The 23,083-nt window shown below is 44.0% G+C and overlaps 2 protein-coding genes across 8 annotated transcripts in view; one reads left to right on the top strand and one right to left on the bottom strand.

Moving 5' to 3' along the window:
• Positions 1-30: 30 nt before the first annotated feature.
• LOC119011469 (neurabin-1-like) lies at positions 31-12,370 on the bottom strand. Of its 4 annotated transcripts, none has more exons than XM_037084620.1 (18): positions 12,222-12,369; positions 9,980-12,030; positions 9,202-9,334; positions 8,494-8,614; positions 8,305-8,409; positions 6,840-6,930; positions 6,597-6,743; positions 5,492-5,545; positions 4,911-5,011; positions 4,585-4,713; positions 4,340-4,436; positions 4,193-4,256; positions 3,068-3,204; positions 2,753-2,985; positions 2,540-2,605; positions 2,159-2,366; positions 1,517-1,705; positions 31-616 (listed from the first exon to the last, which is right to left on the bottom strand). In XM_037084620.1, the coding sequence occupies exons 2-18, from the start codon at positions 11,720-11,722 to the stop codon at positions 374-376; spliced, it is 3,861 nt and encodes a 1,286-aa protein (XP_036940515.1). In that variant the 5' UTR covers positions 11,723-12,030; positions 12,222-12,369; the 3' UTR covers positions 31-373. The 4 variants fall into 4 exon arrangements, with proteins under 4 accessions (XP_036940515.1, XP_036940517.1, XP_036940516.1 ...); XM_037084622.1 differs by having other exon boundaries at positions 2,159-2,363; XM_037084621.1 differs by having other exon boundaries at positions 12,153-12,292.
• Positions 12,371-12,742: 372 nt separating this feature from the next.
• LOC119011472 (rap guanine nucleotide exchange factor 4-like) overlaps positions 12,743-23,083 on the top strand; it is a 28,721-nt gene continuing 18,380 nt past the window's right edge. The window contains exons 1-5 of one of the 4 annotated variants that reach the window (XM_037084627.1): positions 12,744-13,029; positions 13,402-13,475; positions 13,694-13,799; positions 18,432-18,544; positions 18,754-19,055. In XM_037084627.1, the coding sequence (XP_036940522.1) occupies positions 18,988-19,055 (68 nt within the window). In that variant the 5' untranslated portion in view covers positions 12,744-13,029; positions 13,402-13,475; positions 13,694-13,799; positions 18,432-18,544; positions 18,754-18,987. Of the gene's footprint in view, positions 13,030-13,401; positions 13,476-13,693; positions 13,800-18,431; positions 19,056-23,083 lie in introns of all 4 variants that reach the window. The other 3 variants (XM_037084626.1, XM_037084628.1, XM_037084629.1) reach the window with 3 other exon arrangements.

Genomic DNA, 23,083 nt, shown 5'->3' with positions numbered 1-23,083 from the left:
TTATTCAAAGACAAATGAAGGTACCGAGAAAAAGATTAAAGCATTATTTATTAATACATAAAAAAAGCATTTACAGCAAATATCTTAGTGCTTAAATCAGCACATTGTTAAATATTAAAATCATGATTAAATTAAAAAAACATCACTGTAAAACAGTTTCAAGTTGTCCCACACATTACACCTGACATGTACAGAGAGACGCATGTTTGCTGTGAGTGTGAACTTTGGTGCCATCCATTAAAATTCAACCAGCTTTCTGTATCTTAAACTATTAGAGACGGGATGTGTGCAGTAGATCTAGCTGTTTGTTTTAACTAAACAGAGATTGCTTCAAGTTTATCCTCATGCTGGTAGTGCAGCTCCGACGTCGCCTTCATAAGATCGACTCGGTTCTGACGGTTTTGCCGCTGCGTCTGGTGTCTTTGACGGACTTCTCCATCATCATCATCCTCGCCCTCTCCTTCTCTTCGTTCTCCAAAACTGCATTTTTGTCTTTCTCCTTTCCCTCCTTCTGCCGCCTCTCTCCCTTCTTCTGTTCTTTCTCCTCGCTCTTCTTCATCTCCTTCAGCTTCTTCTTGAGGGCGGACCGGTCGCTTTGGCTGCACACGCCCAGAGCCTGACAGCAGGGGAAAAAAAGGGAGGGCTAGTGGATTCTGTAAAAACTGAGGTTAATTTGAACATTTCACTTGATCAAATATTGTCCTGATTGGCAATAAATGTGGTTAAAGCTCATTAAGAGAGACAGAAGCAGCCTCACTATGGTAAAAACTACCAGTAGAGCCTAGCAGATTATTATTATTATTTTTTAAAATCTCTTTTTATTTATCTAAGGTCGGTCTGTATTTAGCATCAATTGTTCCCCCAATTTTTTTTTTTACTATGAATTAAAAGAAGTAGCATGTAAATCTATATATGTATAAATAAAAGCAGCCCTGGTAAAAGAAAAAAAAAGAATAATTCACACTTAAAAAGGGTGACCAAATTCATCCGTGAGAAATAAACAATGTCATGCATAAACATATAATGACAGGAATCTGAATAAGTTCACTGAAAATATAAAATGAAGTCTGGAGGTTTCCGTTAGTCGTAAACATATAAGATGTTTTTTTTTAATCATGGTGTAATCATCAGATTGACAATTTGATTTTAGGATCACATTTCATCAGTTACTTAAAATAGAAACAATAAAACCAAAATGAAAACAAAAAGGTTCAGCTAAGTAACTTAAAACAGCTAATTAGTTGAGGTGTGGAGGTTATGTATGTTCAGACAGTTTAAAATGTGTATGCTGTACTTTATTGATTACTTTCATTGTTGATTAATATTTGTTTGTAGTATGAATTCAAGAGGAGGCCAATTCTTACATACTGACCCTTTAAGAAGTTGGAAAAAAAACCAAAAACAAAACACTCAACTCATTGATCAATTTAAAAGGTTGGCAACTAATTCGATTAGCTAAAGTGAAAAGATGCACGTCTGATTATTAGCTTTCATTAGCGTCATCTTACCCACTCACCTTTAGTTTCTCACTGTCCAAGCTGAGCAGCTGCGTCCCGTCCACACCTCTGGCGGTGAACTCAGGTGCGTACTGCTCCATGTTCATGGCGACTAACCACAGACACACCTGCTGACTGTTCCACTCCGAGATGGGCCGACTTTGCCACTGGTTGTTGTTATTGCTGGGAACTGGGTCATCGTCCAACGTCTGACAGGACACCAGAGACCAGAAGCAGACAGAGTGAGGCAGAGGAGAGAAATTAGAGGAAACTTTAATTAAAGCAGAGAGTAGACTTGGGGGGAAAAAATAAACGACTGGGCAGAGAGAACACCATCTGGGAGAGAGTAAGAAAGGAGTAAATGGAAAAAAGGGACAGACTCACCTCAGAGGAGGAAAAGGTGAAAGTGTGAGAGTGCCCAGAGAGGGACAGATCAGAGACATGACCCACCATGCTGGAGCTGCACACCGGAGAGCCGATGCTCTGGAAGCAAGAGAAAAAGGCCGCCTGTACTTCAAACCCATGCATGTGTGTCTATTTAAGATATTTATGTCAGAAAGTTCAGACAGAGCGGGAAGATGGCGTGCAGAGAGCCCAGTTTATTACCACGTCAGCCCAAGTGTGTGTTAGCATGTTTAGTGGAGCCATTCACGTCTTCTCACCTGATCTCTTCTACCTGTGGTGGTCAGGTACGGTAAACTGCTGCTGGACACAGATCGAAGTCTCTCCCTGCCTCTCTCCACCTCCTCTTCTTTCTCCCTCCCTCGCTCCCCAAACCAGGGGAAGGGCAGGCAAGAAGGCATGGAGGTGATCGAGCCTGACGGAGAAACTCCTGCCGGCTCGTCCACCAGGTCACCACACGACCCCCTGCTGGAAAACAGCGATAAACATTTCTATTAAAAACCTATTTATTGTAGCATCAACTAAAAAAACAACAACAAAAAAACTTTGCTGCAGTATATCTGGTGTTTCTTTTCAGTAGTCGTGTAAATTTAATATTAAACTCCCATTTTTTCTATTTCTTGTGTTGTTTTTCATCACACCTGTTGGTTATGGATCTCTTGCGGTGTTTCTCACTTCTCCTTTTGCTGAGAGACTTGCGAAGGCCACTTAAAAAAAAAAAAAAAAGAAAAGAAGATGAAGCAAATTATAAATCATTAAAATTATCAGCCACTGTGGCAAATCAGCAGAACTTTACTGTGGCTGAACCTTAAAAAAAAAAAAACCGACATAGGAGAGAGATGGAGACCCTGCACCTGAAGTCGGGAAATTTCCTTTTGGACTTTCTGGATGTGGATGAGGATTGTGAGAGTGACGGAGTGACTGTGCTGTTGATGTGAATGGGAGGGGTGAAGACGAGGCTGGTGGGAGGTTGAGGACTGAAGGTGGGGAAGGACGAGGTGCTGGACAGGTCACTTCTGCTGCTCCTTTGGACCGCCGTGGGAGCCGACAGCGAGCGGCTCTCCTGGTGTTTCTGAGCGTCTTCTTCCTGAAAGGACGCACGTGTGTTCGTAAGATTCACAGTTAAAAAGCAGAAACATGAAAGTCATCTTTACAGCTCCGTCTCCTACCTGCTTTCTGAAGCTCTCTCTCAGTTTGTCTCGAGAGGGCGGGTGGCGCTTGGATTTCTGGGCCAGCTGAGCTCTGGCTATGTGAGCGCTGGAGTCGAGACGTCCTGTATCGGGAACTGGAATGTACCAGTCTGGACCTGAGACGCAAACACAATCCATTCTGCTCAGTGGAAAAGCAAAGTTTCTATTCAAGATGTTAAAAAAAAATCTATTTCTCACCATAATTACAGTGTTTAAACAGCACAAACACATGGTTCCTGTAGGTTAAAGTTAAATTTATGACTTTTAAAAGACCATCGTGATTGTAATTCAGATCCATTTCACGTCAATATGTGCAAACAACCCCTTTAACCTTAACCCACCGTCTGGGGGTCGCAGAGTGGGTCTCGTCCTGATGTGAATACAGAGCGATGTTGGATGATGTCTGGTGACGTCCCATCAAACTCTACAGACATTACAGTCGCAGCTGACTTCACATTTGTTTAATTTCTTGAACTAAGATCGTCCCCTTGAGCCAGATCTCATTGAACGTGTGCCTCAATTAATTGGATAAAAGACACATTAACAGATGTGATCTTAATGTATTACTTCTAGAAGGAGCTATTCTTTTATTACAATTTAAAATTATTTTATTGACAATCAGAAAAATACCAGTTCTGATAATGAGAAAAATAACTGCATGTGCATTTACTGCTCGACAATTACTCGACTTTTACTTAAGTGCCATTTGCATGGGTGACTTTCACTTTTGACCACAGTTATATTTTGCTATGATATCTTTACTTTTAGGAAAACATTTGGGTACTTTTTAATACACTTGTTCTCTGACAGATTTGTGGTTATTGGCTGTGAGACTGAAGTTAATGCAACTTAAGTTAATTTCATATCAACAAATCTTTATCTGCAAAAATAATGTTTAAGCGTTTTAATACATTTTAAGAAGGATCCATAGAAAGCTTTTTGAATTCTCCTTATTCTGAATCCATAACATATCATGTAAAAAAAAAAAAAAAAAAAAAAAGTAAACAAATGCTTTCTGACTTTTCTTTACTTGCCAGCAGCAAAAAAGTCCAAAAGACATACAGTCACATGCAGCATCATCTCTACGGTGATTTAGCTGCTTACCTGTGACTGAAGCGTCGGCGGAGTGGTTCTTTCTGTCCGGCTCTTTCCCCTCCAGCTGTGCTATCTGTGATAAACAGAGTGAAACAATGACTACAGACAAACGGCGGGATGAGTAAAGTAAATCCATACAGGACCGAGAAGTCTCACCTGGCTTTGCAGTCTTTCAACTGTCTCCCTGTGCTGCTTATCTCTCTCCTCCATTTCTCTCCTCATATCCGCTTCTCTTTTCTCCCTCTCCTCCTCTCTGAAAAAAAAAATAATAAATAAAATTATTTGAAAAGTTTTAGTCAAAATCTGGGGAGGACACATATCATTTTGCCAGCTTACACAGCGCAGTCCAAGAGACTTAGAAGTAATGTTCCACATTGTGAGAGAACTGTTTGGATAAAAACCTGCTCTGGTATTCTCGGACCAGTCTCTTGGCCTTGCTGTATTTGATTTCCAAGCTTTCTGCTTGGCTCTGGGCATCAGCCAGTCGCTGGCTCACTACCCTGCACAGTGTCTGGGCCTCCTGCCAATACCTGAAAAAAAAAAAAAAGAAAAAGTGAGGGGCGTTAGAACCCTCTTAACCATCATTACAGTCCTTATAATGTTGCTTAACGTGATTATCCTTTTGTAGGTTTTAGGCTCCCACTCCGTTTTTAAGCCATTTCTTTACAATTCTGCTTTTTATACACTAATCGTACAGATATGCGGGAGCCAGTCTGCAGCATCGTACTTCTCTATTTTTTCAGCCTTCTCTTCTCCGTCCTCCGCTCTTTGCTCCAACTCTTCCTTCTGGCTCTCCCAACAGGCCTGCTGCTCTTCCAATGCCCTCAACTTAGCAGACGTACAGGAAAAAGAACCGATTATTCAGGTTTTTTTATGAATGGCATCTGTGATAAAAAGTCATATGCAAAGAGAGGAAATAAATGCCTGTGTCAAAAAGTATTCTTAGTATTGGCAGAAAACGTACACTTCTTTTCCAATCCTCTTAACTTCCACTGCTTTCATACAACAAATGAAGTAGTCACTGATCTAACACAGTTGGATAGAAGAAAGCCAGATTTTCATTTCGCCAACCCAGTTATGTCACAGTGGTGATTACTTCAAGGCAAAGGCAGAAAAGCGGGGCTGACGGCGAGAAGTGTTGGAGCGCGGCCCGTGTCCCAGTAACTCCACACCGAGCCATCTCACACACACACAGTTAAATGGGTCAGACTGTTCCAAACGTGGATGCGAAAGGTAGTGTATTAAAAGTGAGCACCAGTTATTGGTTTGCGTGAGAGCGATCTCAATCTCAGCGTGTGAGCGACCTACCTTTTCTCTGGTGTGGTGAAGCTGCGCTGCTCGGCTTCGGCTTCTTGACTGAAGCTGCAAAACAGACAAAATACACTTGGATTCATTTTGGTTTATTACAATCTAATCGAAAGAAGATACACTTTTACTCGTTCTGCATTACAGGCAAGGGGCAGTACTCAAGATATGTGGACCTGAAGGTGACAAAAACTTGAGACTTTAGACAAAAAGTCAACTTGGACGTCAGTGTCAACTGTTAATTCCCAGCAAGTCGACACTTTGCCTGCATTCCAGTACCCATACTACCATACTGCGTGGTACACCAGATTTGGTATGTCCCAATTTGGAGTATGTGAAATGCAGAATGCCAAAAAAAGGTCAGGATGTCCTACTACATCCAGTTGCATTTTGCAGTATGCAAGCCGGCATGCTTTTCTGGCTGTTCTGACCCACACAGCACACTCCGCTCAGCAAAACATACGTCACGGTGCGTCGCATGAATATAAAACAAAGCCGGGGGAGCAGACACACATTTGACAGGTCGCTGGCATCAAGTGTTAGAATCTTTTCTTTTGTGCTGATGCTGCGATAAATATAGGAGCAAGAGGGTCAAAGTTCAAGGTGCACTGTCTTGACCAAGCAGTATGTCCCAGTTGTATGCAGACTGCATGTTACAGTATGTACTTTGCAAGGTTTAGGGGTTGCAGCTGCAGTACGCAATAAAAGCAGCCTCAGCCAATCAAGCAGCATCCAGTGACGCTGCAGGAGAGAAGCGTGAAGACAGAACGCTACGTTACCGACTTCCCAGTTGGTAAAAATGAAACCAAAGATAATTTCGTTCACGTACATTGCAGAATGCAAAACATGCGGGTCGTAAATAACAGATGAAGAAGCGACAACTAAACAAGTCATAACAAGATTTATGACTTGTTTGGGAGGCGAAACTCAAAATTTAGGAGTTATTTGCAAAGGCTTGGTGCCACCACTGGTGCTGACTATTATTATTATTTTCACTGCATAAAACATAAAAATTCTAAAACATTTGGTTTGTTGAACATTTAATACTTTACTGTGTATTCCTGATTTACGGATGGTAATCAATAAATGCATGTTGAATGTCACATACCTGCTGGTATTTGAGGCAGAGCTGGTAGTGGTCCAGGCTGGATAGAACAGACACATCCTCATCTTCGTCTTCCTCCTCCTCCTCGGCCATTGAGCCCCTCTCTGAGAAGCTACTGTCATTGTATTGATCTCCGCTCGCTCTTCCTCCCTTCATGTACGAAACACACAGAGAGTAGCCCAGTCAAGCCAAATGGAAATGTTAACGCGACAAAGACAAACTCATCTCCTCTTTGAGAAAACACACCTTCCCTGATGTTTTGTCCATCTCCAGGCTTTCATTGATCAGTCGCGCCACCTCGCTCTCCACGCCTTCCTTCTCTCGGCCAATCAAAAACCTGCCACAGAAAAAAAGGTGTGAATCAGTCGGAGCTGTGAGCAATGACACCAGCCTTGTTTCACGGCAGACATTTTGAAGCACAGGTTTCATTAATTACATTAATGACAGCATGCATGATAATACGACCCAGAAACTGAGGCAGCTAAATGGAACGCAGTCATCATTAATCTTATCATTTACACCTGTAGCACAATGTCTCCTTTTGCAAGCATAGTTTTCAAAACTTGTTGAAGTCTATTCCACAGATACACCGCTCTTTCTTTAAAAGTAGATTTTTCTGTGTGTTTTGGCCTTTTGTCTGGAAACGGACTGTGTTTTAGATCACTGAAAACTGACCTTTTGAAAAAAAATATGCTCTTTTCAGTTTTGACATCTAGATGGGCAGTCAGTGTTGGTGTGTTTACAGACACTCATCACAGTTGTGGAGCTGTTGCTAAAAAGCCCCCATGTGACAAGTTTTGTTGTAGAAAAAAATACTGAAAAATATGAGCAAGAAAAAAGTGATGCCATCATTTCTGGCTTTACAATGCCAAGATGCTGCCAGGCGTCCTAAACCTACAATCTCAGGTGTTCTACGAGTGCTTTCAATCTGAAAAGGCTGGCAGACAATCTAAAGACTGATGTGTTTAGGACAATGGTTGTCAGTTATGTCAAGTATATATCACGTGTAACTGGCATGGCTCTTTAAAACACCTGGGTGGAGAAAAAATATTTTTATCTTGCTCCCATATTTTCATCTTTAAATAACTTCATTATGTAACAAATATTCAGAAGTCTGACTGTGTTACTGATCAGATCTTAAACTGAAAAATCAAATGCAAGGCCAAAAAAACTTTTTGTAATATCTCTCCTGCAAATCACCGACTTCACAGTACAGCTCTCCCAAAGTGGCATCAATGCAAACACATGCACGTGTCTCAATTCAGGGTCTGCATCCTTCGAAGGACCCGGCCTTTGTGGTCTTAGAGGACGAGTCCTTCGGAGAGATCTTGTTAACCGCATCAGCTGTTGTTAAATGGGACGGTCTAGCCTTTGGAGCATTTCCTGGTTGCATCACCAGATATTTTACCCTTACGTCATGATTTCTGCCACCCAGGCCCACAAAAGTGACAATCTACGCTACGCGATGTCGCAATTTTCTCTCTTTCTTTCTTCTATTTCGGGCACACAAAGTATCTTGGGATATGTGAGGCTGTGAGGGTTAGTAGCGGTGCATCTTCCAAAAACAGGGAAAAGAAGGAGCATTTGGAGGAGCCTTCGAATTGGGACAGCCTTTGCGGGGGGTTTTGACGTAACTGGCCTTCAAATGCTCCTCCGAAGGATGCAGACACTGAATTGAAACACAGCAACAAAGTGACCACCAACAACTCACTTGACGAGGCCGGATGTATTCTTCAGGACTGTGGCTGCAAACAGCTGCGAGACTCCAACCAAGCTGACCCCATCCACTTCCACTATCTGGTCGTTCACCTGAATCCTAAACACACGCACAGATGAAGATCTCATGTAATTAGCGCCACACTGAATCCGCCATACAAACAGACTTGATGCTGAAACGCACCTTCCATCCTTCTGTGTCGCTCCTCCCTCGGTGACGGTCTTCACAAAGATTCCCAGTTTTTCCAGTCCCTGGTCAGCTCCTACACCCATTCCTATGATACTGATGCCCAGACCGTCTTCACCTACAGAGGGTGCGAAACAATTTGGAATTCATCTTGAAAATGAACAGTCAGAGAGACGAGAACGCTAGCAGAAACCTGGGCCCTCATTTATCAATCAGTATCAATAAATTCCACACTTAGTATCAGGGAGATCATGTTGATAAATGAGTTTTGAAATCAGAGTGGATGCTTGGAATATCATGAGTATTTGAGTTGGGACAGAATTAATTCACTATTGATTTAATATCAGTCAATTTCCCCTTTAACTCCTTAAATTTTTCTTATCACGTTTGCTCTTCTACACCTGAATGTGAAGCCTATTTAACCTAAAATTTAAATAAATACATTCAAATTAATACCTTTTTTTATAGATTTGTTTGTCTTTTAATGAGAGGTGCTGTGTGGTTCACTACAACCACATGCAACCTTAAATATGATACCAACAAAAACAACAAGAAGCAGGTCTGGTAACAGTACTGATACCAGCAGATATCACAATTCAGGTACTGAATCGGATCAGAACTGAAGAAAAGTAAATCTGTGCGTCTCAGCCTGGATGACAATGTACATTTTACAGGATTTAATTTGTTTCCCGTGTGGATGCACACCCTTTTCTATCTCCACCGGAAACACATCCATCCTGTCCACTCTCTTCTCCAGCTCATACTCAGCCGAGGCCGACACGGGGTCGATGTCCTCATTGTGTCTGTCGTACTCGGAGTTGGAATACATGCAGAACACCTGAAAGACAGCGTTAAACACACAGTTCAAGTCACTGCACCGTACTCATCACGTCAACACATGTCAAATGTAGTCCTACTGAACACAGGCCTACTGCTATGTGCATTGACAGCGTATCATACAGCAGACCCACTGCAGATATTCACACAACAAACCACTGATTATGTTGGCAAATCTGTCAGAGCGAGAGATGCAGGAAGTGCAGACTCTTGAGCAAACTGCACCAGCGTAATGACAGATTGCAATAAATCTCACTGTACACACACATGTGTCAATTACTAATTACAGCACCGACTGCTCTGACAATAGTTTCACACAAGTGGAGCCCGATGAATGCCGTGCACACCCCACAGGAATGCTTTCTGTGCGTTTATATTGAGGAAACTCTCAGCTGACAGCATGAAAGCATGTGGGGTCTTGCCTGCCGTCCTCCTCCTCCTCCTCTTCTAATGGATTAGAAACATGGCTTTGGGGCTAACACTTCTCTCATATGCATTCAAATTCCAGCTTTAACCGACAGTCACACAAATCTACAGTAAAAAGGCTTCTGTGTGTGTGCATGGATTTAGTGACAAGTGACCCTGCAGCTGTCAGTAAAGTGAGTAGTAAAAGCTGAAGGCCTGAGTCGGTTGAGTTTTCCATTACCTTGATTGGTGCTGAGGAGAACCTGACCTTTCTCCTCTCGGCTTCCGCTGCATCCTCATCCTCCTCATCGACCACCTCAGGCACACCGGGGATTTCCTTGTATTCTGATAAAAGCTGGTCTTCTGCATGTGTGGAGACTTCCCATTCCTCTTTTGGGGAATGCTCTGGGTGGGACTGGGAATCCTGCTCGTACACGAAGGCCTCGTTCTCGATCCCGCAGACAGCTGCAGACCCCGTCTGCTCCTCTTTGCCTCCTCCGATATCTTTCCCATCATTGCTGACGTGCTCCTCCTTCTCGCTTCTCTCTTCTTTTCCACTTCTTTCCATCTCTTGACTTTGTTTGCGTTCCTCTTCTCCGCCTTTCCTCTTTCCCACGCCGTGCGACTCTACCTCCCCGTCCTCTTCCATCATGCCTCTTGCTTTCCTTCCAGCACTTTGTTCCACTCCTTCTTCTGTGTCATCCCCCTCTTCTGTGCATGTTTTCTCAGCCCTCTGCTCCTCCCATTGTTCATTCACCTGCCGATACTTGTCTCCTCCACCCTCTCCTCCTACATCCTCAGTTTCTCTTTCACATGGCATGCTGACGGGGAACTCCTCCTGCTGTTCTTCCGAGGGAACGACTGGCCTGCAGTCTCCTGCTCGTGGGCCCGCTGGTGTCGTTTCCATGTAGGGCTCGTCAAAAACATCATCCACTAGGTCCTGCACACTTTCTCTGGTCACGTCCTTTCCCTCCTCAGCGTTACGCCAGTTTTTGGCTTCTTTTCGCTCCTTTTCTTCTTCGTTCTCATCACTTTCTGATGACTCGTTCTTTACGTCGACTAGCTCTGCCCTTACCGAAGTCTCAGGGGTCAAGCAGACGTTGGGATCTGGAGTTTGTTTCTCTGTTTGGGGTGCCATGGTTTGACCATGTTCGTCAAGACAGGAGGGAGATGTAGCAGAGGCTTCGCTAGGGCCATCCGATAAAGGAGATTTAGGGTGTCCTGTCAGCGGGGCCTGCGCAGGAGGCTTCACCAAGGAAATATTTATGATGGGTGGGTTTATGGATTTGTCTTTATCAAAGCTATCCGTCTCCGTGTGCCTCCTATTCCCACTTGCTTCTTCCTCCCTCTCCACCTGGCTGACACCTCCTCCCACCTCTTCCTCTCCTCCTTTCCCATCTGCCATCCCCCTGCTCACTCTGCCTTTCGAAACCTGCCCTTCACCCTCCATCACCTTCGTCTCGAACAACTTCCGCGTCACGGAGAACTTCTCAGCCAGAGCAGCTCTGTCGATATCCGACATGTCCTCTGATCTGGGGAGTTTATCTTGCAGAGACGCTTCCGTAGTCGAAATATTGGCCGAGGAGCTGACGACTGGGCGTCTGGATCCAGAGAAAGGAGAAGTCTGGGGCTGTAGGCTAGGATTATGTGGAGACAGGAGGGGAGCCGGGCCAGAACTCAGCACTGGACCACCATCTTGTTTCAGCTGCTGGCTGTCCATTTGCAGGAAGATGTTCTCTCTGATCTTGGTGCCCCTGGTGCTGTGAACCCTCCCTCTGCTGCCTGGGCTGGCGCTGGTGCTGGTGTGAGACATCATGGGATCTGACAGGCTGGCCTGCAACTTGGCTGAGTGCACAGCAGAGCGCTGTGCGGAGGCCGCAGCTTTTGTCCCAGTGTCGAATGAGCACTTTATGGCGTGGAAGTCAGACTTGTAGGTTATCCTGTGAGGCGAGGCGCTGCGGCCTTTGCTGTCCGTCCGCATCATTTGGGGGAATGAACCTGTGAAGCCAGGAAGAACTGAGGAGGAAGCTTTTTCTTTTTTTTTCACAGCAAATGGCAGCACCTTGACAAGAGCTGCACAGGTAGATAATGTCTGAGGATCCGCTGGCAGTGTACAGTGGAATGGTGGCAATAAGGCAATAAATATGCTGGATAACAGAGCTGGTGTTTGAAGAGGTTACTGCACTTGTTGGGTGACAGCAGGTGGTAAAAGTCAACTCTTGAAGTCTGGAAACTTCATTGTCAGCCGGCAGCAGTCAGATGATTATTCACCATCACCACAGCAAGAGTCTCCTGGAAGAGTGGGTTTGGGGAAAAGGTCAAGAACAGCATTAATTCAGTGAGATGACCAGGCACAACCCAGCGGGTCATCAATAATACGAATTACTGCAGAGACAGAGTATCAAGCAGCTTACTCATGATCTGAGGCTTATCGATGCTGGGATTTAAAGCCACAAATTTCAGTGCTGGGTACCCAAACTCACCGCGACATTGGAGGGTTTAGCAATTAAAAGCAGCGTCAAACACACGACACGCAGCCATGAGGCGTTTAAAGAGACGCAGGTAGCTCACCTGTCTGAGGGAGCAGCGATGCCCTTTGGACAAGCGCTGCTTTCATGTGCTGTCGTAAAAAAAAAACTAATGTGAGGATTGAGCGCACAGTGACGCTGCAAATACATCTCCGTCATTGTTAATACTAGTCAGTGTGATTGAGCCCTCTTTGTTCCTAATTCCTAAGCATTGTGCGTCAAACTGGACGTTCCCGTTTCAGTTTTTTCAACTTGCTAAGTTAATTAGCGTCACCTTAACCTCGATTTGACCCCGCTGGTGTGTTTTGTCTGTTCTACGCTGTAGCCCCTTAGCACAACACAATATTAGCCTTGCGGGTTTTTAAAGCCATTAGCTTTGACGCTAACTTTAAACGAACCGACGTTGTAAATGGAACGGGGTTTTTACGACGGCATGTGAAGGCACCAACGCTCAACGGCCTGGCCCGAGTGCGCGCGCAGTTTAAAGGTCGCTCGGTTACGACCAACGGCTGACCAGAAGAACTACACACCAACTAACTGACATGGCCGCTAACAACGTCGCATTTCTCTACACAAAGTCCCCGCTCGTCTTACCGTAACAAAGTGTTTGTTTGTTTGTTGTGCCGTCAGCAGCCGGTTGCCGACGGGCTCCCCTCGCTGTGATAAACGCAGACAGATGGCGACTCATGTCTCCAAATACTGTAACTGGATTATCCTCCGTTAATCCTGTGTAAACGACTCTAGGTACTGTGAAACACTGACGGTGAGTGGGGTACCAGCACCGGGGCAAGTTAGCCTACATTTGGACTGTTACACCTTGTTACACCTGTGCCCTGGGATGTATTTACCCACAGCAACAGGAAGTCTCAACTCTGTGGACACCGTGCTCACTGTTAGCTTGTTAAAGTACCACTATACTCATAAAACAGTCATATGTAAAAAAAAAAAAGCTGCGGAGGCAGATATAAAGACAGTGATGCCATCTGTCATAACAAAGACCCCTTCATGTTACTGTGGCCCTCCACAATGGCTAATGATTTACATTTGTGCATCATACACTGCACATATAATCTACTGCACTACTACCAAACAGACATGTCACTGGTCCATCCACTTACCTTCACCTGTCTTGCAGCCTCCCTGCCAGTGTTGTTGTCATCTGCTGTGAGAGGCGATATCACTGTGACAGAGGTCCTCCTGGGCTCAGAGGTAAGCTGTGTGTGAATATTCACCTGTGTGCATGATGCAGGTTAGTGCAGTCAGCTAGATCCCCCACTATCAACCTGTGTGTGTGAGCCAAAGGAGAGCAGTGATGCAGCACCTGCTGATGTACGTGTGTGTGCCTACCTACCTACCTGTGTGTGTGATGCCAGTGGGTGAGTCGGTGCAGTAGCTTTGTCTGTCTGTGCGGCTGGCTTGTGTGGCAGATGGACCGGACTCGACTGGACTGGAGTGGCCTGGACTGATCTGTGCAGAGCCGGAGAATGGTTCTGCCTGCTGTGACCTGGATCTGACTGGAGACCATTGTCCCAGGTGGCACTGGGACCTAGTTGATATAAATACTAGCCAATCACAAAAGCCTTGTTCTGAATGAGGCTAACCAAAAAGGAGGGAGGGGAGGGAGGGAAGGGGAATTGAGGTAGGGATGGAAAATGAGGGAGTGATGTCAGGGTGGGTGGCAAAGTAAATTTAGAGAGGTATGGGCTGCAAGAAAGTGACTGAGGCAGAGACGGAGACAAAGAGTGGCAGCAGGAATTTAACCTGGATTGGTAGAAGTGAAAGACTCACTCAGGGGGAGGTTACAATCAAATGAATTGAGTGGATAAAATGGTAAATTACAGGCATAATGGATGTTGAGGTATAAGGGCAAACCCCTTCTGTTGAACTCAGCAGTGGTATTTATAATTGATGCTGGGTAAGATGAAAAATACAGGAACCTGTCTGTGCTGACAGAGCCCTCAACTCCCACTTCTGCAGCAGCAGGTCACCTTGACTTCTATAGAAGTTGCCGTCTCTCCCTCCTCTGGCTCACATAAGGATTTCTTTCTTAAAATGGGCATGGTGACATTAATTTCTTCAGACACACACAGCCAGTATTCACAACACTGCTGTTCTGTTGTGTTTGTGGATTGTCATAATGTTGTGCTGGATGATGATGATTGAGTAGGGGGTGTGCGAAAACAAATCAGTGTCAGTTGCTTCTACACCATGCCAGAGGACACAGAGTAATGATGCACATTTTCCTTGATGTCCCCCTTGATTTTATTCAGCTTAGGTTCATTTAGATTACTGAAGAAAGGACAGTGCATATAAAAACACATAGTAATGCATGTGTAAAAATGCTAGAATTAGCCAAGGGCTGTTTTTCTTACCTGTAGTTCCCTGGCTGATGTTTAAAAGGTTTCTTTAAGTATGGATGTAATGTGTTTTATCTGGACCCTGAGCCTGTAGTAAAGTGTGAATGAAATTAAATTGAAATACAAAGAAGCAAAAGAAAAGAAAAATGAACAAATCAGGACACAAAACAACATGACAACGTGCACACACTGGAAAAACAAACAGTTGTTAAGGACAGTATAACCTAATACAGTACAGCTGTCTTATGATTTGGAATTGTTTTCCATTCTCTTGAACCTCTGACAGACCAGACTGATTGACTGCAGGCACTTTTCTGCTACAGAATAGTTCAATCTCCTTTTATAGATCCCCTAGTGGCACAATCTGTATCAGTTCGTCTGCTAATATAGGCCACAAGTGTCTGTGCTATAACTATATATTTTACACCAAGTTAACATATTTCATTTTTTTTTTCTTAAGCAATGATGGAATTGCTTAGGTATATCTGCATATCCTATATATCTGTTTCATTTTAATTTTTTAAATCTTAATTGTATTGTCTTGACGTTCATTATTATTATTTTAATGATATTTTTTTCATGCAGTCCCCTTCATGCAAAGGACCGTTGAAATATTGTTACGTTAAAGATTTATGTCAAAGAACACGCATATCAACCAGCACATTATTACACTATTGATATAAAAAACTATATATATATGTGTATATAACGTTTGTATTAATACACTATAAATAAATAGACTCTCAAATGTTAACATCAGTATGTGCCTCTAACATCCAGTCTCTGTGTGGCTGTAGTACAGATTACAACTTTCCGTCTAGCTTTAATGAACTGTGCCACTTTAGTACTGTTAATTTAAAGAGTCACATTAGCAGGACGGGACAGATGCTTTCTTGAGACTGAGATACTGTCTGACAGCTGATGGTATCAGCTTTGTATATGTGTGTGTGGGTGTGTGTGTATGATGTAGGCTGTGTTTGGCAGACAGTCATGCCCCATATGGTTATCTGTTCAGTCAACCGTGTTTAGAGTTTCTCAGCTTCACGGGGGAATTGCACTCAATCCTCTGAACATTTAAGTGCGTGCACACACACACACACACACACACACTCTCTCTCTCTCTCGCTTTCTCTGCTCGAGGCGTGGCTGGGATGAACCCACAGGTCAGCACAATGTAGCAGTTCTGCAGCTCTGCACAGTGAGTTTATACGGTGCCGTGAATCAGTCTGACGTGTCCCTTAAACTGCAGTTTTCGTAGCCCAAGTGTTGGTGCATCTATGAATCCATAAACAATGACACTGCCACTTTGTGTCTAGATGTGTGTACTGCACAGACGCTACTGACACAACATCAGTAATGTGTGTGTGTAGATGAATATCAAGTGCTTGGCACTAACACTGACAGAGTTATGGATTAATTTCGTACCAGGTTCAAACATGATCAAAACCGATCCTCATCACTGTGACCTGCTTTGAGAGAAGCTCCTGCATGGATATTTTTGTTATGCAGAAGCCTCAGATCTACACACAACAGTCCTTTTTTTGTATTAAGTGCAGTATGTAACAGCTATAATATAGATAAAACACATAAAATTTATTGAATATGTGAAGATTTATAAACAAACGTTACTATTGTTTTAGGCATTCCAAATCGTATTGAAGGAAGCATCTTGTGTTCCGTTTCATGCCAGAGTCATTTAGCTTTCTTTTCGCCACATTTTTAGGATTAAGCGTCTTAAAAATAGAGCATTCCTAATTGTGGCACAGCTGGACTGACACACAAAAACACTTCATTTTAACAATATGGTTAAAACTCGCTCAATCAGCCTCCAGTATTACAGTCATGCGTGCTAAAGTGCCATTTCAAACAGCTGCAGTAAGGCAAGCGGAATCATCCGCACGCGCGAACACGGATGCAACAGGTGCACACGCTTGCACATTGTAATTCACCTGATGCAGAAGAGCTGATGTTTTTAATGATGTCAGTATGGAGGATGAAGGGACTAAAAGAGGGTCTAATTTGGAGGAGTCCGACAGTAATTCTCCTGGTCCCCTCGTGTCTCATTTATCATGCTGCTAGCTCTTGTCTTTCTGTCTGACCTGCCAGATTTTCCAGACCAGACTGAGCACAGAATAAATCCCTAAATTCTTCTTACATCCCCCCTTCCTCTCCCAGTTTTCACACAGAGTATGCATGCAACATAAGTTACGGTTTTAGGCAGTGCTGAATGCTCAAAACCCTCACTGCTCTTCGCCATCTGCCCTCCCTCCCTCACTTCCTTCCTTCCTCCCATTGCTGCCGTGGCTGCGGTCATCTTGGTGACGGGCTGCCTCTCTCTCATCACTCAGGTTGAAACAAACAAGTGAAACTGATGCTGCGTTGCTGCTTCTTCTTCATACTCCATTTCACACGAGGCATCCTTCAAGGCCACCGCATCTTGCACTGATCTTTATTTAGGCGCATCAAAGCCTTTATATACTGAAGCAACAATATATGTAGCTTGTTTGTGCTGCGTTGCCTCCCCCATCCTCTCCTCCTCTCTCATCCCACAATGTCCTTCTTACCAGTTGATCCAGTTATGATGCTTTTGTCCAAAATATAAAAAAACCCCTACTGCGATACAGAGCTGGGTCATGTATCAATATATATTGTGATAGGAAACATACATCTTTATAGGGTTATCTCTGTTTTTTGCTCATATCCACATCAACGATAATCATGTTATTTTAAAACGGTAGCGTGCACTAGTACTGACACATAAATCATACTCTCATCATCGTTGCCATAGGAGCATTCACCATAAAAACATTGCAAAACAATGCCTGAATTAATAAATAATAATGAATAAATAAGTCCTTTTATTACCATGCACAATGCGTTTACACTCAGCATGCAAACCTTTGACCTATCAGATGGAGCCCCGAGCACATGGCGAATCAGATGACGTTCCAGCTAGTCGTCAGCTACCCTGAGATTAATTGGTGTCAGTCTGTTAGTGGCTGCAAGGCTAACTAGCACCCCAGCTAAGGAAGAAGAGAAAAGCTAATATGAGCACTTCAGTATTCGTGATTTATCGCAAGTCATTTTGTCATCGCACAATGTTATCGCTCATTGCTGATTTTTTTTTTCTTGTATCTATCGTGTTTGTTGGTCATACTGTCATACGGTTGCAGAAGTTGCCTTGTCATTCAGCCTTATAAGCAAATGTTACGAAGCGATGTGTAAATAAGCAGCCTGTCAATTTCACGTACAATCAGACAGTTCTGAATTGAGGGTTCTGAAGAGTCAGTCTTCCGTTAAAAGCAATCATTCTGCCACTTATTCTTCTGTCAGCTTTTGTTGGATCACTGTTCTACTTCCTGACCAAGTTCCTGTTTTTTTTGTTGCATGACAATATGTGGGGACTTCTATTCCAAAGTGCTTTGAAAGGTGAAGGACTGTGATGTCTTTGCACTGCACTGTACTGGGTGGAGTTTTTACTGTTTGGGGAAAAAATACAGACAGAAAGACCTAATTTGTGTTGACCTGCAGCAAGGCCAAAAACTTTGACCCTAAAGTACACAGCGTTTTCAAAGATCCCTAGGGTTATCTGACACCTCTAAATAGGGATACCCGAGGCTCATTTTATCATATTTGCAACACACACAAACTGGGATTTTTTACATGTTCCCTGTAGGAACTGTAATTTGATCCGCAGCTCCATTTGCGATTGGTGTGGAAGCACTGCTCGCAAATCACTTTTGCGAGACAAGCTCCTCACTGTAAAAGTAAATGTTACGATTGTTAACATTCCAATATACTCTTTAAGTGTCCTGCTTTGTTGGATGTCTGACCATGATGCCACACTGGAGCAGCTAACCAGAGAGGCACTTGATGATGGGGGGTGGGTTCACCTCTGCTGGACCCCTGTGCACACCACTGGTGAGTAAACATGTACTTCATTTTGCTGATGGTGCCCAAATGTTAAGCTTACTGACTCCACACCACAGGCCTAAATTGCACTTGTAATCTGCCCCATTGTTGGCTAACAACTGACATGTTCTTAATCCTCTCCTGTTGTTTAATCATGTCTCCAAGCGTTGCACTGCAGTGTGTCACGCTGCTGTCTGTCTTGTCTGTGAGCCCTCTAGATGCCCTACAAAAACCCCATTAAGGCTCCCTGACACAAGTCATCTGCATGCCATGATGAAGGCAGCAGCAGCAGCAACAGCAGCAGCAACATCAGCCTGTAGTTGTGTGAGGCAGCTCGAAGCAGAGGGGCGGGGAGGGGGCGCAGCCGGAGCTCACATTCATTAACGACCACCGACAACCGGGAAGCGTCCTCCGGTAGCATCGCAGCGCGCACCGTCACACGGCCGGGGAAGATGGTCGCGGTGCAGACGTCCCCAAACTCGGCTCCGTCGGCGGAGTGGATCTGCTGCCTGGATAAAAGGTGGGTGAAAGCACACACACACACCCACACAGAGACACTCTACGAGACACTTCCACGCACCGATGCTCGTGTTTTCCTCTCGACCCCTCTTTTCATTCACCCGCTTCAACGTGATTAATCGCAGCCGGCGGTGTGTGTGTGTGAGAGGGAGCGTGCGGTGTTAGCGTGATACGCCTTGTTTTGAGCATAGTATAGGTCGCTGTCATCTTCAGAGGATATACACCCTTCACCCAGTGATGACAAAGGCTGCAGTGCACAACAACACACACCCTCTGTGTTTTTTCTTGTTGGCGTTAAATTGCTATTTTTTTGTGCGCTCGGTCAAAAAGGCGTTGGTGGCTTCGAGCTGGACCGGGATGTCTCTGCACCGCATGAGGTGGCTGAACAGACGCACATGGGTTTTTATGCCCTGTCTGCTGAAATCAAACAGCCATACATTTTTAAAATACTACCACACCGTGTATGTTAGTGGTTTTTCCTCGAAATGAGCATGAAGAAGCAGGTCAATGTGTTTGTTTTTTTCCTTTTTCCATTATATTATTCCCCACAATGCTGCTGCATGTGAGGCTGTATTCCAGCTGGCCTGCCTGAACAGGTTAGATTAACTGAGCAGCCAATTTACAGTCTGTTTTATTAACAAGCCCCTAATCCTCATTTCATTATACAATCCAGAAGCTGCAGCGATTTGGAAAAGCTTTTCAGTCCACGCTGTATCTGCTCAGTTAATATTAAAGGTCTCATGCTGCAGGCGTGCTGTGCCAAAAAAAAAAAAGGGGGAGGAAAAAAGGGGGGGATAGTATCCAAGGGAGTCGCCTTAAATAAATAAACAAGGTGGGGTGGCAGCCAATACGCCAATTAATGTAGATGATACACTTCACGTCTCAAACAAACAATGACATATGAGACATGCCTGCACCCCACAGCCTGCACACCCACACATACTGTACACACCTCACTATGACACATCCTCATGTTACCATTGGCAACCTGAAGCTACCATCTTGTCTCCTCATCCCCACCTGACTGACTGGATGCATCACGTAAATACACAGTGCTGGTATGTTAGGTTGTTGGGAGAAGCAATTAAGTGCAGGATTATTTTCCACCTTAAGTCCATCAGTCGATTGTTTTCTTAATTGATTGGTTTTAAAATATTGTCTGTTCAAACCAGAGTAATTCAAGTTCCTGTCGCTATAAATTCTGGACGATAACTCCAGAATATGTGTGAGGAAGAAAGGAAGGCAAATGTGACACATTGTAATAATAGATGAATAAAACTTGTATTCATTACCTTTGTCCGTGAAGCAGCTGTGGTATTTTAAAACTGTAAACAAGCATGGCCATGATCCCACACCACTAACATCTTTAGTTTTGATGAAGAATCCCCTAGCTGCAGAAATTACATATGGTGTGTTTAATTGTTTGGTCTATAAAATGTCTGAAAATGGTTAAAAAATGCCCAGTCATAGCTCTCTAGAGGCCCAGGTGTTGGCTTTAAATTGCATGCTTCATTCAACCAACAGTCTAAAACCCAAAGGTATTCAATTTGCTGTCATAAAGACCACCACATCTGTAACATTTTGAAGCTGGAGTCACTTCATTTTGGGCATTTGTGCTTAAAAAAATGTTTGCGAATGAGGTTGCTGTTGATTGACTGTAGTTCAGTGTTATATGTTGTTAAATGTGGTTATATTAGGTTAAATATGAAGTAGAATCATTGTGAAAGGGGTTTGATGATTATCGTATTAAAATGTTTACAATTGTCTAATATGGTGACTATGATTTTAAAAAAACCCTAAATGCAGCGGTGAGTGGGGGTCATTATTTCCAGCCTGCGTCGTAATCTTATACTGGAAAGGATCTTATTGTAGAGCACTCAGTGCTCCTCAGCAATGCACCTTCTTATCCAATCAATATCCAGCAGTGTGTGTGTGTTTGTGTGTGTTTGTGTGTGTGATTGGGAGCTTTCATCTACAGTAACTGTTGATGTGAGCAAGTGAAGAGTGAGAGGCGGGGGAAGGTAAGAGCAAGACGGAGGTTAAGATATGACTGTCTCTTATATATCTGTCCAGAGACATTTATTGCCAGTGAGTGTGAAGTGTGTGAGATAAAGTCAGAACGGTTTTGTTCAGGGTTTCCCCGGGCAGGTAATAAACAGTCCAGTCAACACACAGACACACACAGATGCCATATGAATTTTAATGTCCCACTGTGACGAGCTGATTGCATGGATTTCATAGAGAAGACAGTCCTCTGAGTGTGCATTCATCAGTCATGTAGTTATTCATTCAGATATGTTTGATGATTCGATGAGTATGTTTTTGATGAAACGCTGTAAACTGAGCTGTGTGTTTGCTGATTAGTAGTCAGTGTTTTTAACAGGATCTCAGGTTGTTAGTGATGATGCAGAGCTGTGTACATCCAACTCAGGCCTGTGCTACATTAACGCATCATTCTGCCAGCTCCAGAAAAAGCTGTTTGTGTTTAGGCTGTCTGACATTTTGGTCGGCTGCCACACATCAACCTATGATTTATTTTTGTCTGGTTGAAAATTTTCCAGATGGGTGTTTCCCAAAAACAATCTGCAGAACCTTCTGGTGTCTCCTCAGCGTGTCACGCTGGTCGATTGGTAAATCCCACGTGTCCGTGTGTGGCCATGATTTGTAGCTGAAAGCTGAGATCTCTGCTGACATGAAAAAAATGGAGGGGGAAAAGGCTGAGGAGGGGAGAAGTCAAGGAGGAGAGAAAAGGGGGATGGCAGGGGAGAGAAAGATCAGGTGAGCAGCTCTCAGGTCACATCCGCCTCACACTGATGGGGGAGACAGATTCCTCTGGACAGACTAGGAGCCAGCAAGCACATCATAACTGAGGAGAAAGACGAACAAGGATTTAACCAGGGGATTATAACTGGAGGACCTTAACGGTTTCACTGCAGACGGATAGGTGAAGGGTGATGATGCTATTACCCATTCAAGCCCGCCGAGTTAACCTCCCCGTCTTTAGCTGTTGCGATGTGTGGGAGTCCACCTGTCTAAACCATTAACCCAGCCTACACTGGGATATGACGGAGCACCGAGGGCCAATACGTAGCCAGTGGGAGGATGATGGGAGGATGAGTCAGAGACCAAAAAAAGGGATAAAAAGACAGAGACGGAAAGAAAAGACCCGCCTGTAATGCCCCCAAGCTTGTGGCAGATGTTGCAGGACTGGAAAGATGTGTTGTGCAGTGCAGCCCTTTAGGCTCAGTCTGTGTTTATCTGGGAGTACCGTCCCGGGTTACGGAGGACAATCAGCTACAGCTCGGGGACACAAATATGTGTGTGTTTATCCCCTGTATGTACATGTGCGCTTAAAAGGGGGAGTCATTGCTGCCTGTGAGCTTGCAAAGCAGAAAAGAAGGGATAATAATGGGAGGATGGTGCATGCTGGTGAGTTAGTGGTGGGACTTAATGGATGGAGGAGGGATGCCAGTGATGGAGAAGAGAAAATGTGAAGCGTGAAGAAGATGAGGGATGTTTGTTTTTTCCTGTCTTGCCTATCAAAGGAGGAAATGTGGATGGAGATGAGAGAAATGTTTAGTGGTGGCAGACAAAGAGGAGATAGCTAAAAGTAAAAGAGGAGTTGGGGATAGACAGCCTTTCGTCTGTGAAGCAAGAAGCCAACGGTGCATTAGCTATTCTGTATGAGCATACACACACACTCACTCACGCACACACACACACACAACCACACACGTACGTGCAAGGATGAGTCACTAGTAAAGCAAAATAAGTGAATGAACGAGGCTAACTGCACTGTGTATTACTCTGAAATGTTTTGGCTTTGTAGTTTTTTTGCCACCGCATCACTGAACAGAATGTTTAAGCTCTCAGATCAAACTTCTGTGTGTTCTCGTGTAGGTGTCAAACAATGCTTGTGTGTGTGTGTGTGCGCGCTCAGATTTAAGCGTATTAGAAATAGCAGCAATACAAATGAGATCTTGCATCAACACCCTGTGGGGGGTCTTAGCTGAGAGAAGTAACGTCTGC

This window comes from Acanthopagrus latus, chromosome 21 (genome assembly GCF_904848185.1).
Source record: "Acanthopagrus latus isolate v.2019 chromosome 21, fAcaLat1.1, whole genome shotgun sequence".
NCBI classification, from domain to species: domain Eukaryota; kingdom Metazoa; phylum Chordata; class Actinopteri; order Spariformes; family Sparidae; genus Acanthopagrus; species Acanthopagrus latus.
Note: the sequence above shows the minus strand (reverse complement) of the source record. Positions and strands in the feature narration are given on the sequence as shown.